Here is a 12976-nt window from a genome sequence, read left to right as displayed (position 1 = left end):
GGGCTGTCCAAACTGGGTCCTGGAGGGCCGGTGTCCTGCAGAGTTTAGCCCCGACTTGCCTCAACACACCTGACTGGAAGTTTCTATGCCTAGTAAGAGCTTGATTAGCTGCTTCAGGTGTGTTTAATTAGTGTTGGAGCTAAACTCTGCGGGACACCGGCCCTCCAGGACCGAGTTTGGACAGCCCTGTGCTAAATGAACAAACAAAAATAATCACGGGCATGATTATAAAAGGCAAAAAGGTCTTCAAAAAGTATTATCACACTTATAATCTTTAGAAATGAGTGAGAAATATAAAAAACAAAACATTTTTATTTTTATTTCTCCCACCAGATGACACCAAACTGCTTTCAATACACTGGATTTTAAATACCTTTGCTAGATTTTTGCTTAAAAACGGTATTATTATTATTATTTTTAAATATTTGGATTATTTTATATAGAAATAAATGGTGTATAATTTAAAAGTATTGTCTAGGACCATGAAATATTTAATACAAAATATTTAAGAACATTTTATTGAAAAAAAATATATATAGAAAACGTTAATTTCATAAAAAAAAGTGTTAAAATAAAGCAAAACATGGATGGATAAAAACAAGCAAATTTACACACAGAAGAGCAAGATTTTACCCGAGTTTGAGCATGTTGATCATGTCGAAGTTGACAACATCAAAAACTTTCATGGCCTGATCATCACCCACAGAGCAGAAAAGCGCTCCCTCCGCACTGACGGAGATACACTCGACCACTCCTACACGCCAGAGACAACAGACAAATTAGTCACAAATACTACTTTTATACATCTTGCCTACACAATGCTAGGGCTGCTGTAAAGTTCTGAAAAGTGGTTGCTATGGTGTTCTAAATGGTTGGCGAAGCGCTTGCTAGGATGTTGCTCACCAGATGTAGGAACAGAAAACCTACCCAAATGGCTGCGGAAGTGCTTGACAAACTCCACTCCTTCATCCTCCTTCTTCTTCCAGAATTTCACGTGCCCATCCTGACTCGCTGTTATGGTAAAATCAGTTCTGGGATGGTAAAAAAGTCAATTAAATGCACTTGTGTTAAGGTTGCAAAATTGATTAATCGCTTCCAAAATAAAAGTTTGTGTTTATGTGTCTACCGTGTACATTTATATTTTTTATTTATTTATGCAACATATTCTGTTACACCAAATACACAAAACAATGATCTTTAAAATAGCATCATATGACCCCTTTAAACATTTCGGAAACATCAGTTAAGGAGCATTGACCATCATTTCAGTGGGGTAGCAACAGTAAGAACTTAACCATTTGTTGTCGAAGTCTGCTGCATTGATGACCGGTGTCCACGCTGACGGGTCTTTAAGGAGTGAGCATTCACGGGCAGTGGATCGATTTCTGATGGTCAAATGAGGTTTGTTTATGGATAGCTACGGCCAGGGCTGGACTGGGACAAAAAAAATCGGCCCAGGTATTTTTTGGTCCAGGCAGCCCACCACCGTTTATATATATATATATATGATAGGCCTATACACTACCAGTCAAAAGTTTTTGAACAGTAAGATTTGTAATGTTTTATAAAGAAGTCTCTTCTGCTCACCAAGCCTGCATTTATTTGATCCAAAATACAGCAAAAGCAGTAATATTGTGAAATATTTTTTACTATTTAAAATAACTGTTTTCTATTTGAATATATTTAAAAATGTAATTTATTCCTGTGATTTCAAAGCTGAATTTTTTGCATCATTACTCCAGTCACATGATCCTTCGGAAATCATTCAAATATTCTGATTTGCTGCAAAAAAAAAAAATGTATTATTTGTATTATGTTGAAAACAGCTGAGTAGAATTGTTCAGATGATGAATAGAACAGCATTTATCTGAAATGGAAATCTTGTGTAACATTATGAATGTCTTTATCATCACTTTTGATCAATTTAAAGCATCCTTGCTAAATAAAAGTATTAATTTCTATAATTTATTTCCCCAAAAAAGAAAAAAAAATCTACTGACTCCAAGCTTTTGAATTGTAAAGTGTATAATGTTACAAAACCTTTTTATTTCAGATAAATGCTGATATTTGGATCTTTCTATTCATCAAAGAATCCCGAAAAAATGTACTCAACTGTTTTAAATTTTGATAATAATAATAAAAATAATAATAAATGTTTCTTGAACAACAAATCAGCATATTAGAATGATTTCTGAAGGATCATGTGACACTGAAGACTGGAGTAATGATGCTGGAAATTCAGCTTTGATCACAGGAATAAATTACATTTTAATATATATTTAAATAGAAAGCAGTTGTTTTATATAGTAAAAAAAAAAAATCACAATATTACTGCTTTTGCTGAATTTTGGATCAAATAAATGCAGGTTTGGTGTGAAAAGACTTCTTTAAAAAAACATTTTAAAAAATACTACTGTTCAAAAACGTTTTACTGGTAGTCAGGGCTGGATTGGTAACTGGGCATACCGGGCATTTTCCCGGTGGGCCGACGCACTTAAGGGGCCGACAGAAGGTTTTTTATTATTATTTTTTTTACCAAGGACCATCACGCAGGGAGAGCGAGCAGCCAGTGGCCCATTGGATTGTCTCCTGTATAGACAGCGTAAACCATCCAATCACAATGCACTATAGACGGAACGATGAAGTATTTTGCTCCACCTATATAAAGATCGTTTCACTCCAACTTCTTCCTCGTCGGCTTTTCCCACGTTTTCACAGCAGATTTATCAAGAACAGGCTTGCTCTTCGGTGAGTGATGCTGGCCAAAGAGCCAGGCAGGAGGAGGAGAGGAGAGTAGTTGAATCTGTAAAGTGCTTGATAGGGGCTCGCAACGGAGGCAGACATCTAACCTCTCCTAATATGTGTGCGCGCCATGAGTGTAGAATACGTAAACACTTTTTAATAAAATGTAAATTCGTCCCCTGTGCTTTTTTGGTCAAGTCAAGTGTGTTCATAGAGGTTTCCATGGGTCAATGCGAATAAATCTAGATTTAAATAAAAAAAAGACACAATATTGTCGGACCTGACGATTTATTCTTATCCAAAACAACTAGATGTGATATGAGTGTGATACATACATACACTACCAGCAGGTTTGGACTGGGACAAAAAAATCGGCCCAGGCATTTTTTGGTCCAAGCGGCCCTCCACCATTTATTATATGTGACCCTGGACCACAAAACCTTCTCAAGTCACTTGGGTATATTTTGTATGGGTCAAAATTATCGATTTTTATTTATGCCAAAAATCATTAGGATATTAAGTAAAGATCATGTTCCATGAAGATATTTTGCAAATTTCCTTCTGTAAATATATCAAAACTTAATTTTTGATCAGCAATATGCATTGCTAAGAACTTAATTTGGACAAATTTAAAGGCGATTTTCTGAATATTTTGATTTTTTTGCACCCTCAGATTCCAGATTTTCAAATAGTTGTATCTCGGCCAAATATTGTCCTATCCTAACAAACCATACATCAATGGAAAGCTTATTTATTCAGCTTTGTGTATAAATTCAGATGGTGTATAAATATCAATTTCAAAGAATTGATTGATTGGTTGGTTTTGTGGTCCAGGGTCACATATGATATACACTACCAGTCAAAAGTTTTTGAACAGTCAAATTTGTAATGCTTTTTAAAGAAGTCACTTCTGCTCATTTATTTGATCCAAAATACAGCAAAATTGAAATATGTTTACTATTTAAAATAACTGTTTTCTATTTGAATATATTTAAAAATGTAATTTATTCCTGTGATTTCAAAGCTGAATTTTTTTAGCAGTCATTACTCCAGTCTTCAGTGCCACATGATCCTTTAGAACATTTATTATTGAAAGTGGTTTTACTGCATTTTTTATTATTTATTTATTTTTGATTGATTGATTTATTTTTCAGGATGTCTTTCATGAATAGAAAGTTTGAAAGAACAGCATTTATATGATATATAATATTAAATTATATATCATATAAACAATATATATATATATATATATATATATATATATATATATTCTTTTTATTATGTTGAAAATATTAACACAAAAACATTTTCAGGTTTCTTTGATGATAAATTATCATCACTTTTGATCAATTTAAAGCATCCTTGCTAAATAAAAATATTAATTACTATAATTTATTTCCCAAAAATAAAAATCTACAGACTCCAAGCTTTTGAATTGTATAGTGTATAATGTTACAAAAGCTTTTTATTTCAGATAAATGCTGATCTTTGGATCTTTCTATTCATCAAAGAATCCCGAAACAATGTACTCAACTGTTTTAATTTTGATAATAATAATAATAATAACAACAATAAATGTTTCTTGAACAGCAAATCAGCATATTAGAATAATTTCTGAAGGATCATGTGACACTGAAGACTGGAGCAATGATGCTGGAAATTCAGCTTTGATCACAGAAATAAATTAATTTTTTCATATATATTTAAATAGAAAGCAGTTTAAAATGATACATTTTCTCAGTTTAAACATTTGATATGTCATCTATGTTGTATTCTGAATAAAATTGAAATTTGAAACGTCCACATCATTGCATTCTGTTTTTATTCACAATTTGTACAGTGTCCCAACTTTTTTGGAATCGGGTTTGTAGTAAAAGCATTTTACAATATTACTGCCTTTGCTGTATTTTGGATCAAATAAATGCAGGCTTGGTGAGAAGCGACTTTAAAAAAACATTACAAATATTACTGTTCAAAAACTTTTGACTGGTAGTATGTGGATATCACATCTAGTTGTTTTGGATAAGAATAAAACGTCATGACAATATCGTGTCTTTTTTAATCTAAATCTAGATTTATTCGCATTTGCCCATGGAAACCTCTATGAACACACTTGACTTGATTTGACCAAAAAAGCGCAGGGGGCGAATTAGTTTTATTAAAGCGTTTACGTCTGTTTTTATACAGTCTATGGTTTACGTATTCTACACTCATGGCGCGCACACATATTAGGATAGGTTAGATGTCTGCCTCCGTTGCGAGCCCCTATCAAGCATTTTACAGATTCAACTACTCTCCTCTTCTCCTCCTGCCTGGCTCTTTGGCCAGCATCACTCACCGAAGAGCAAGCCTGTTCTTGATAAATCTGCTGTGAAAACATGGGAAAAGCCGACAAGGAAGAAGTTGGAGTGAAGCGATCTTTATATAGGCGGAGCAAAGTACTTCATCGCATTGTGATTGGATGGTTTACGCTGTCAATATAGGAGACAAACCAATGGGACACTGGATGCTCGCTGTCCCTGCGTGAAGGTCCTTGGCAAAAAAAAACATTCTGTCAGGCCACCGGGAATATGCCTGTTATGCCCGATTACCAATCCAGCCCTGGTTGTGAGACGACGTCCAGTAGGTGACGACTTTTACACGTGCATTTATAGTCAATCATGACCCTCTATGAAATCCTTATGAAATATGCAAAAGCAATTGTGCTTACACCTTGGTTAAAACTGCAAAAATTAATTTAAGTGCCCCAGGTAGTTTTTAGGAGGTTGTGAATAGACGTACACTGATGTCCTTTACACTAGTCATCTAGTCAAGCACCCATACAAAAAAAAAAGGACGGACTTCTTGTTTATTGTCAAATTATATTCACAAAGTGCCCTGTCTGGTTAAGTAGTTTCGCTTTCACAACAAAACACACAGCGTCACACACAGCAGGCTAGAGTGAGTGGCAACCTAGAGTGAGGAACGGCCGGCGGGCTAGAGTGAGCGGCGGCCAGCGGATTCGACGAAGGGCTTGCGGCAACCACATGTGACGACCCGGGCTGGACTCTGCTTCGTCCACGGTGAAAGCTGATCCAGCGAGCCACAGCGCGAAGTTGATGTATTTCCTCAGCGACCAGCACGGATCAGCTCCAGGCATGACGAAGCGGATATAGTCCTCTTTTGGAAGGCCAAACAAAGTAGTTTCGCTTTCATAACAAAACACACATGTCTCCACGACATGGCGGCGGCGGCAACAACAATACTACAGCGAGAATAAAAAGTTATGCAAACCTTCCCACATCGTGACATAGATATGTGGGGGTGTGTTAGAACGAGCCGTTTTAGGTAGGCGTGGTTGACTCTTAACTTTTATAAACAATATCTCTTTGGATTTGAGACTTTAGTCTTTGCAACGTTACAGATTTTCTTTATGCACCAAGAGCTTGTAACACTCCAAAGAGAAAGGAAAAATTTAAATCGCATCATATGACCCCTTTAGATATTTGTATTTGAAATAAGACAGAAATACTCAGTAAGAAAAGCATTTTTGCAGCGTGAATGAATGAATGAGATATTTAAACATTGCTTACACTTTAAAAAGGGGGAGACCATAAGAAACTCTGGGTTTACCGAAGAAAACCTGCTGCCGACCAGGTTAGGGTCATAGAGTAAGTTACCTCTCTTTCAGAAATGGCTTGACTTACCCTGCTTTCTCGGGTTTGATAAACCTCCCATTCTGAAACGGAAAACCCAAAGTTTCCCTCATTTCAGGGTTAACATACTCAGAGCTTTCACTTAACCTCCTTTCTGAAACGGCCCCTGACCACTGCAGATTCATTTTGCAGTTCATAGTGTCGCCATAGAAACGCACAATCCTCTCGTAATTAGGCTACCTTAATTATTATGACATGGTGTGAAGTTCATCCAACCCCAATCAAACACACCTGAACAAGCTAATCAAGGCCTTCCAGTCAGAGTACTAGAAAGCTACAGGCAGGTGAGTTTGATCAGGGTTGGAGTTGACCTGATCTCCTTGAATCTTTAAAACCCCATTTTACAGAGGTTGATATTGCAGCAACACGTTTATTTGTTTCAGTTTTGTGTGCTTCTCCTGACGCACAAATTCAGCGCATTTTCCAGCGGAGGTCATTGTGAGATCGCAGGACTGGAGGATGACAGCTCGAGTGTATTGCTTGTTGATTGCTGTTTTTTCGTGTCTGTTCGGATACTTGAGCATAACAGATGCTACTCGAACCACATGTGAGAAGATCTGTTGACTTCATTACACAGTCTGCAGAAATAAGTGACTCTCAGTCTTTGAAAGTAATTAACACAGTTTAGGAATGAGTAGTAGGTTTTAAAATCCTTTTAATTTGAAGCAGATAAATATGTAAAATTAGTGTTAAGGTTTGAGACCCATTGCAAAAACCCCTGATTTGCGAATGCTGAAATGGCACTCCCTGGCCTCCCCTAATGATCCTCTTGAATCCTCTAGTGAAAAGTTACTGTCCGGGGATGCTGACGGTCATGCCGTCCCGTCGAGGGTGTTCTTCTGATAGAAACTGCTCTGGAGGACACGCATGCTGTCAATTTGACTGTGGGCCTGTTTGCGTTCTGCCTGTTTCCAGTGAGTTTCAGTTAATAATGGATGATGGGGGTCCTCCAAAAAGTTTTAAGCAGAGACTGAAAAGTTATGTAACGCTTCTAACTTAAGTGAATGGAAATGTTCCGCATTCGGTGATTCTGTCTGTATAACAGCAAAGCCAGTAGAGTGTCCACCCCAATCATCTGGAAGATTGTGTACCAGGTCCTGTAGGAGTGACTCTAACTGTCACAACAACAAGAAGTGCTGCAGCAATGGATGTGGACGTTACTGTACTGCTCCATATCCAGGTATTTGTGTTATATTGTTTTTGTCAGTGTTTGTTGATAAATTGTCTTTTGTTGTTCTCGTCTAAAGTAGGTTTGAATTAATCCCTTAGGATAGTTTTAAACGCAGGATTGCTTTACAAAAAGAGGAATGATACTTTTGGTAAAAATTGCTATTCATGCTTTGAGTTTTGTTCCGTATATTGGTGTGTGTACGTGTACGTGCATGTGCATAGACTAAAGCTGACTATCCGTGTCCATACAGTGAAGCCGGGTCAGTGTCCTGACCCAAAGAACATTCCACTGTGTGCTGAAAGCTGTTTCCATGATGGCCAGTGTCCTGCCACACAGAAATGTTGCCCAACCACAAGAGGCCATGCATGTAGTAAACCACATGGTCAGGCAACCGGTCAGGGGAGAGGTAATGGGAGAGGTCAGGCAACCGTTCAGGGAAGAGGTAATGGGAGAGTTCAGGGAAGAGGTAATGGGAGAGGTCAGGCAACCGTTCAGGGGCGAGGTAATGGGAGAGTTCAGGGAAGAAGTAATGGGAGAGGTCAGGCAACCGTTCAGGGAAGAGGTAATGGGAGAGGTCAGGCAACCGTTCAGGGAAGAGGTAATGGGAGAGGTAATGGGAGAGGTAATGGGAGAGGTAATGGGAGAGGGAGAGAAATGTTGCCCAACGGCAAGAGGTCAGGGAAGAGGTAATGGGAGAGGTCAGGCAACCGGTCAGGGGAGAGGTAATGGGAGAGGTCAGGCAGTCGGTCAGGGAAGAGTTGAGATTCAGGGAAGAGGCCAGGGAAGAGGTCATGGTGAGGGTAGCAGTCAGGGAAGAGGTCAGGCAACCGGTAATGGGAGAGGTCAGGCAACCGGTCAGGGAAGAGTTGAGATTCAGGGAAGAGGTCATGGTGAGGGTAGCAGTCAGGGAATCGGTCAGGCAACCGGTAATGGGAGAGGTCAGGCAACCGGTCAGGGAAGAGTTGAGATTCAGGGAAGAGGTCATGGTGAGGGTAGCAGTCAGGGAATCGGTCAGGCAACCGGTAATGGGAGAGGTCAGGCAACCGGTCAGGGAAGAGTTGAGATTCAGGGAAGAGGTCATGGAAGCGGTCACGGTCAGGGAAGCAGTTATGGTCATGGTGAGGGAAGCGGATCTGGAAGTGGTCAGGCAAGCGGTCATGGTCAGGGAAGCGGTCATGGTGAGGGAAGCGGTCAGGCAAGCGGATATGGTCAGGGAAGCGGTCATGGTGAGGCAAGCGGATATGGAAGCGATCAGGCAAGCGGTCATGGTGAGGGAAGCGGATATGGAAGCGGTCAGGCAAGTGCTCCTGGTCAGGCAAGTGCTCCTGGTCAGGCAAGTGCTCCTGGTCAGGCAAGTGCTCCTGGTCAGGCAAGCGCTCCTGGTGAGGGTCAGGCAAGCGGTCAGGCAAGCGCCCCTGGTGAGGGTCAGGCAAGCGCCCCTGGTGAGGGTCAGGCAAGCGGCCCTGGTGAGGGTCCGGCAAGCGCCCCTGGAGAGGGTCAGGCAAGCGCTCCTGGTGAGGGTGAGGCAAGCGCTCCTGGTGAGGGGGAGGGAAGCGCTCCTGGTGAGGGGGAGGGAAGCGCTCCTGGTGAGGGGGAGGGAAGCGCTCCTGGTGAGGGGGAGGGAAGCGCTCCTGGTGAGGGGGAGGGAAGCGCTCCTGGTGAGGGGGAGGGAAGCGCTCCTGGTGAGGGGGAGGGAAGCGCTCCTGGTGAGGGGGAGGGAAGCGCTCCTGGTGAGGGGGAGGGAAGCGCTCCTGGTGAGGGGGAGGGAAGCGCTCCTGGTGAGGGGGAGGGAAGCGCTCCTGGTGAGGGGGAGGGAAGCGCTCCTGGTGAGGGGGAGGGAAGCGCTCCTGGTGAGGGGGAGGGAAGCGCTCCTGGTGAGGGGGAGGGAAGCGCTCCTGGTGAGGGGGAGGGAAGCGCTCCTGGTGAGGGGGAGGGAAGCGCTCCTGGTGAGGGGGAGGGAAGCGCTCCTGGTGAGGGGGAGGGAAGCGCTCCTGGTGAGGGGGAGGGAAGCGCTCCTGGTGAGGGGGAGGGAAGCGCTCCTGGTGAGGGGGAGGGAAGCGCTCCTGGTGAGGGGGAGGGAAGCGCTCCTGGTGAGGGGGAGGGAAGCGCTCCTGGTGAGGGGGAGGGAAGCGCTCCTGGTGAGGGTGAGGGAAGCGCTCCTGGTGAGGGTGAGGGAAGCGGTGAGGCAAGCGGTCATGGTGAGGGTCAGGGTAGCGGTGAGGCAAGCGGTCATGGTGAGGGTCAGGGTAGCGCTCCTGGTGAGGCAAGCGGTAATGGTCAGTGAAGCGATCAAGGTCAGGGATGTGGTCACTGAAACGGTCATGGGACTTTTGCATAACACCTACCGGAGTTTTTTTTTTTTTTTTTTCCAGTTCAGTGTTTTATTCATATGGCATGTTTTCCCTGTTTGCTCAAACCGTTTAGAAAAATTTCTCTCCCACCCTTCCCTCAAATAAAAAGAAAATTGCTTGATTTTGAAGAGTTGGTGTTTTTAGCATCATCGTTTTCTCGCATAACCACTTTCTGGCATCAGTACTTTGTGTAAGCCCTGAGACCTGGGCTGTGTTTCCCGAAACCTTCTTAACGCTATGTCGTTCATAAAATATACCTTAAGTCACGTGTCAAACTCGAGGCCCGCGGGCCTATTCCGGACCGCCACATTTTATGTGGCCCGTGAGAGATTATAATCTATGCAGTTTTATATCATAAATTATGAATGTGCGTATAAATACCACGTTTGTTTCTATTTGGCATTCTATTTAGAAGCATAAATTGTCTTTGGTGTGCATATGATACGCAAAGGTTAAGATTAGTGGTGTGGGGTTTTTCCGTTGATGACTGCGTGGATGGCTCAAAGGAATAAGTGCGGACCTCAGTGCCAAAGCCCCACCGACGGAAATGGGGGGAAAAAAAAACAATTCTCCTTTTTATATATTGATTGCAGCTTTCAGACATGACTGACTTATCGTTTTAATAGTTCGTCAGCACATATTGCTTATGTGAGAGCTCATCAAATGTGCGAGCGCAAATCTCTCTGCTTGCAGGTGGATTCCCATTCACTCTCTCAGAAACGCTTTCTATCGATCAGACATATGCGTGTGCTCAAAAAAAAAAAAAACATTCTCTCCCGAGATTAATAAACGCAACCTGCAGTGTGGGCATCCATTGGCAGAAACGTACATTGGCGCATATGCCAACTAATGTAAGTAAGTATAAGTATTTACATGGCATAACCTTAGTAGTCTAAATGTATCGGTTTTGCACGTGCCAACAGTACATGAAAATAAACAGTTTTTTTTTGTGCTCCGATCAACTGGCAAACTCCTGGAAAGTCTAAGGATCCAGTAAGCAAACGCATTGAAACAGTAAGTTCAAAACCGTGCTAATGCAGAGAAAACATTGCCGATTTCATCAGAGATGGCAGCGATAATAACTCGCGTACAGATGTCAGTAATAAAATAAAATCGGCAAGCAGTTTAGCTTAAAAGCACGAGTTTTATACTGGATGCTGGCTGAAGGTGTTTTACATTTATGCAGTAGTCCGTGGTTTAGTAAATCTGGATCAGTTAGCTCATTTGGTGGTCTTTTGGCGTCCCTCTGTGTTCCTGTTTGGTATTGCAGATTGACTTGTTTATTAAAAGTGATGTAAACTAAATGTAATGTACAAATGTTCATTTTCTGTGAAGCTGCTTCGCAACAGTGTATCAAAGTGCTACACAAATGTGAATTGAATTGCAAACAGTTATTAATGAATTTATTTACATTAATTGCAAATTATGAAAATTAAAAAGTACTTTTTTTTTAGTACTTTAGTTTGTATTTATTTATTTTTGAGTGGGGTTGAGTACCACCACTTGTTTTCTACTGCAAGCATTGATTGTGTAGACTATCATATGCACGCCAAACACGTGCGTATCATATCATTCAAGTCTGCTTTATTAACAATTCTTCCACATGTACAGCACATACATACAGATAATTTAAATTGCGTTACTCTCAGACCCTTGGTGCATACAGACAACACTAACAGTAGAACATAGATACAGATTAAATATAAATATTATGCTATACAAGTCAAGTCACCTTTATTTATATAGCGCTTTTAACAATACAGATTGTGTCAAAGCAACTGAACAGCATTAAGAAAATTGTGTCAATAATGCAAAATGACAATCGTAAACACTAATTTTTCAGTTAAAGACAGTTCATTTAATTCAGTGATGTCATCATCCAGCTCAGTTCAGTTTAAATGGTATCTTTGCAATCAAGTCAACGATATCGCTGGAAATGAAGTGTCCCCAACTAAGCAATACAAATAAGGTCATGTAAAAAATAAAGCAGCATATGGCAGATAGAGTGCAAACCAGTGAAGTAAACGCACAGTGCAGATATAATGACTGTAGTGCAAAGAGCTTATTCAGACTGATTAAAGTGACAAAAAGCTTTCTGGTCCCAGTGTGTTAGTGGGAGGGGGGAGTGGAAGGACGTGGGAGCTGGGGGAGGGGGTGTCTGGGGTCAGTGGTGCATGAGGCAAGAGAGGGGTCGGGAGGGAGTTCAGCTTCCTGACAGCCTGATGAATGAAGCTGTACTTCAGTCTGCTGGTCCTGGCCTGGAGACTCCGGAGTCTCCTCCTGATGGGATCACCTGCAATGCAGAGGGCTTTGAGGGTGAGACGGGTTCCATAAATATCCTGGAGGGAGGGGAGAGAGACACCAACGATCTTCTCAGCCGCTCTCACTATGCGTTGAAGTGACTTGCGGCAGGACGTGTTGCAGGCACCATACCACACAGTGATGCAGCTCGTCAGAATGTTCTCGATGGTGCCTCTGTAGAAGGTGGTGATGATGGGGGCCAGGGCTCTGGCACTTCTCCGTTTGCGGAGGAAGTAGAGACGCTGCTGGGCTTTCTTGGCCAGTGCTGCGGTGTTGTCAGTCCAGGAGAGATCCTCTGTGATGTGCACACCCAGGAACTTGGTGCTGCTCACTCTCTCCACAGTCGCACCATTGACGGTCAGAGGAGCATGCTGAGTGCGCACTCTCCTGAAATCAACAACAATCTCCTTCATCTTCTCCACATTCAGAGAGAGATTGTCTCTGCACCACACAGCCAGGCGGCTCACCTCGCTCCTGTAGTTTGTCTCATCTCTGTTGCTAATGAGACCCACTACAGTCGTGTCATCTGCAAACTTAATGAAGAGATTGGAGTTGTGTGACGGTGTGCAGTCGTGGGTCAGCAGAGTGAAGAGGAGGGGGCTCAGCACACATCCTTGGGGGCCCCAGTGTTCAGTGTGATGGTGCTGGATGTGTTACTGCCGACCCGTACTGCCTGAGGTCTCCCAGTCAGGAAGTCCAATAGCCAGTTGCACAGC

The 12976-nt window shown here is 42.2% G+C and overlaps 3 protein-coding genes across 3 annotated transcripts in view; 1 reads left to right on the top strand and 2 right to left on the bottom strand.

Annotated features, from left to right (window-relative positions):
- The window catches only part of LOC107575065 (peptidylprolyl isomerase domain and WD repeat-containing protein 1), an 8053-nt gene extending 5589 nt beyond the window's left edge, over positions 1-2464 (bottom strand). The window contains exons 1-3 of the mRNA XM_016261476.1: positions 2433-2464; positions 928-1031; positions 634-754 (exon numbers count right to left, since the gene is read on the bottom strand). Coding sequence (XP_016116962.1) covers positions 634-754; positions 928-1031; positions 2433-2464 — 257 coding nt within the window. The remainder of the gene's footprint in view (positions 1-633; positions 755-927; positions 1032-2432) is intronic.
- Positions 2465-6726: 4262 nt separating this feature from the next.
- Positions 6727-8193, top strand: LOC107575067 (perlwapin-like; the record flags this gene model as incomplete). The annotated part of the gene is made up of 4 exons (XM_016261479.1): positions 6727-6984; positions 7220-7351; positions 7483-7617; positions 7859-8193. Coding segments are annotated over exons 1-4 (690 nt in total), but the record flags the coding sequence as incomplete, so codon positions are not given.
- Positions 8194-8195: 2 nt separating this feature from the next.
- On the bottom strand, positions 8196-10076 carry LOC107575064 (early nodulin-75-like). Its single transcript, XM_016261475.1, has 3 exons — positions 9112-10076; positions 8931-8997; positions 8196-8798 (listed from the first exon to the last, which is right to left on the bottom strand). Exons 1-3 carry the CDS (start codon positions 9942-9944, stop codon positions 8196-8198), a joined length of 1503 nt encoding a protein of 500 aa, XP_016116961.1. The 5' UTR covers positions 9945-10076.
- Between the last annotated feature and the right edge of the window lie 2900 nt (positions 10077-12976).

This window comes from Sinocyclocheilus grahami, unplaced genomic scaffold (genome assembly GCF_001515645.1).
Source record: "Sinocyclocheilus grahami isolate Dianchi unplaced genomic scaffold, SAMN03320097.WGS_v1.1 scaffold2452.1, whole genome shotgun sequence".
NCBI classification, from domain to species: Eukaryota; Metazoa; Chordata; class Actinopteri; order Cypriniformes; family Cyprinidae; genus Sinocyclocheilus; species Sinocyclocheilus grahami.
The sequence above is the reverse complement of the archived record's forward strand: the minus strand, read 5'-3'. Positions and strand labels throughout refer to the sequence as shown.

Excerpts from the sequence above, each read along its gene's own strand:
- LOC107575064 (XM_016261475.1), bottom strand. The coding sequence starts at position 9,944 with ATGCAAAAGTCCCATGACCGTTTCAGTGACCACATCCCTGACCTTGAT. Across the intron at positions 8,998-9,111 it reads CACCCTCACCAGGAGCGCTT|CCCTCACCAGGAGCGCTTGC; the intron begins GCCTGACCCTCT and ends CCGCTTGCCTGA. Across the intron at positions 8,799-8,930 it reads AGCACTTGCCTGACCAGGAG|CGCTTCCCTCACCATGACCG; the intron begins CACTTGCCTGAC and ends CGCTTGCCTGAC.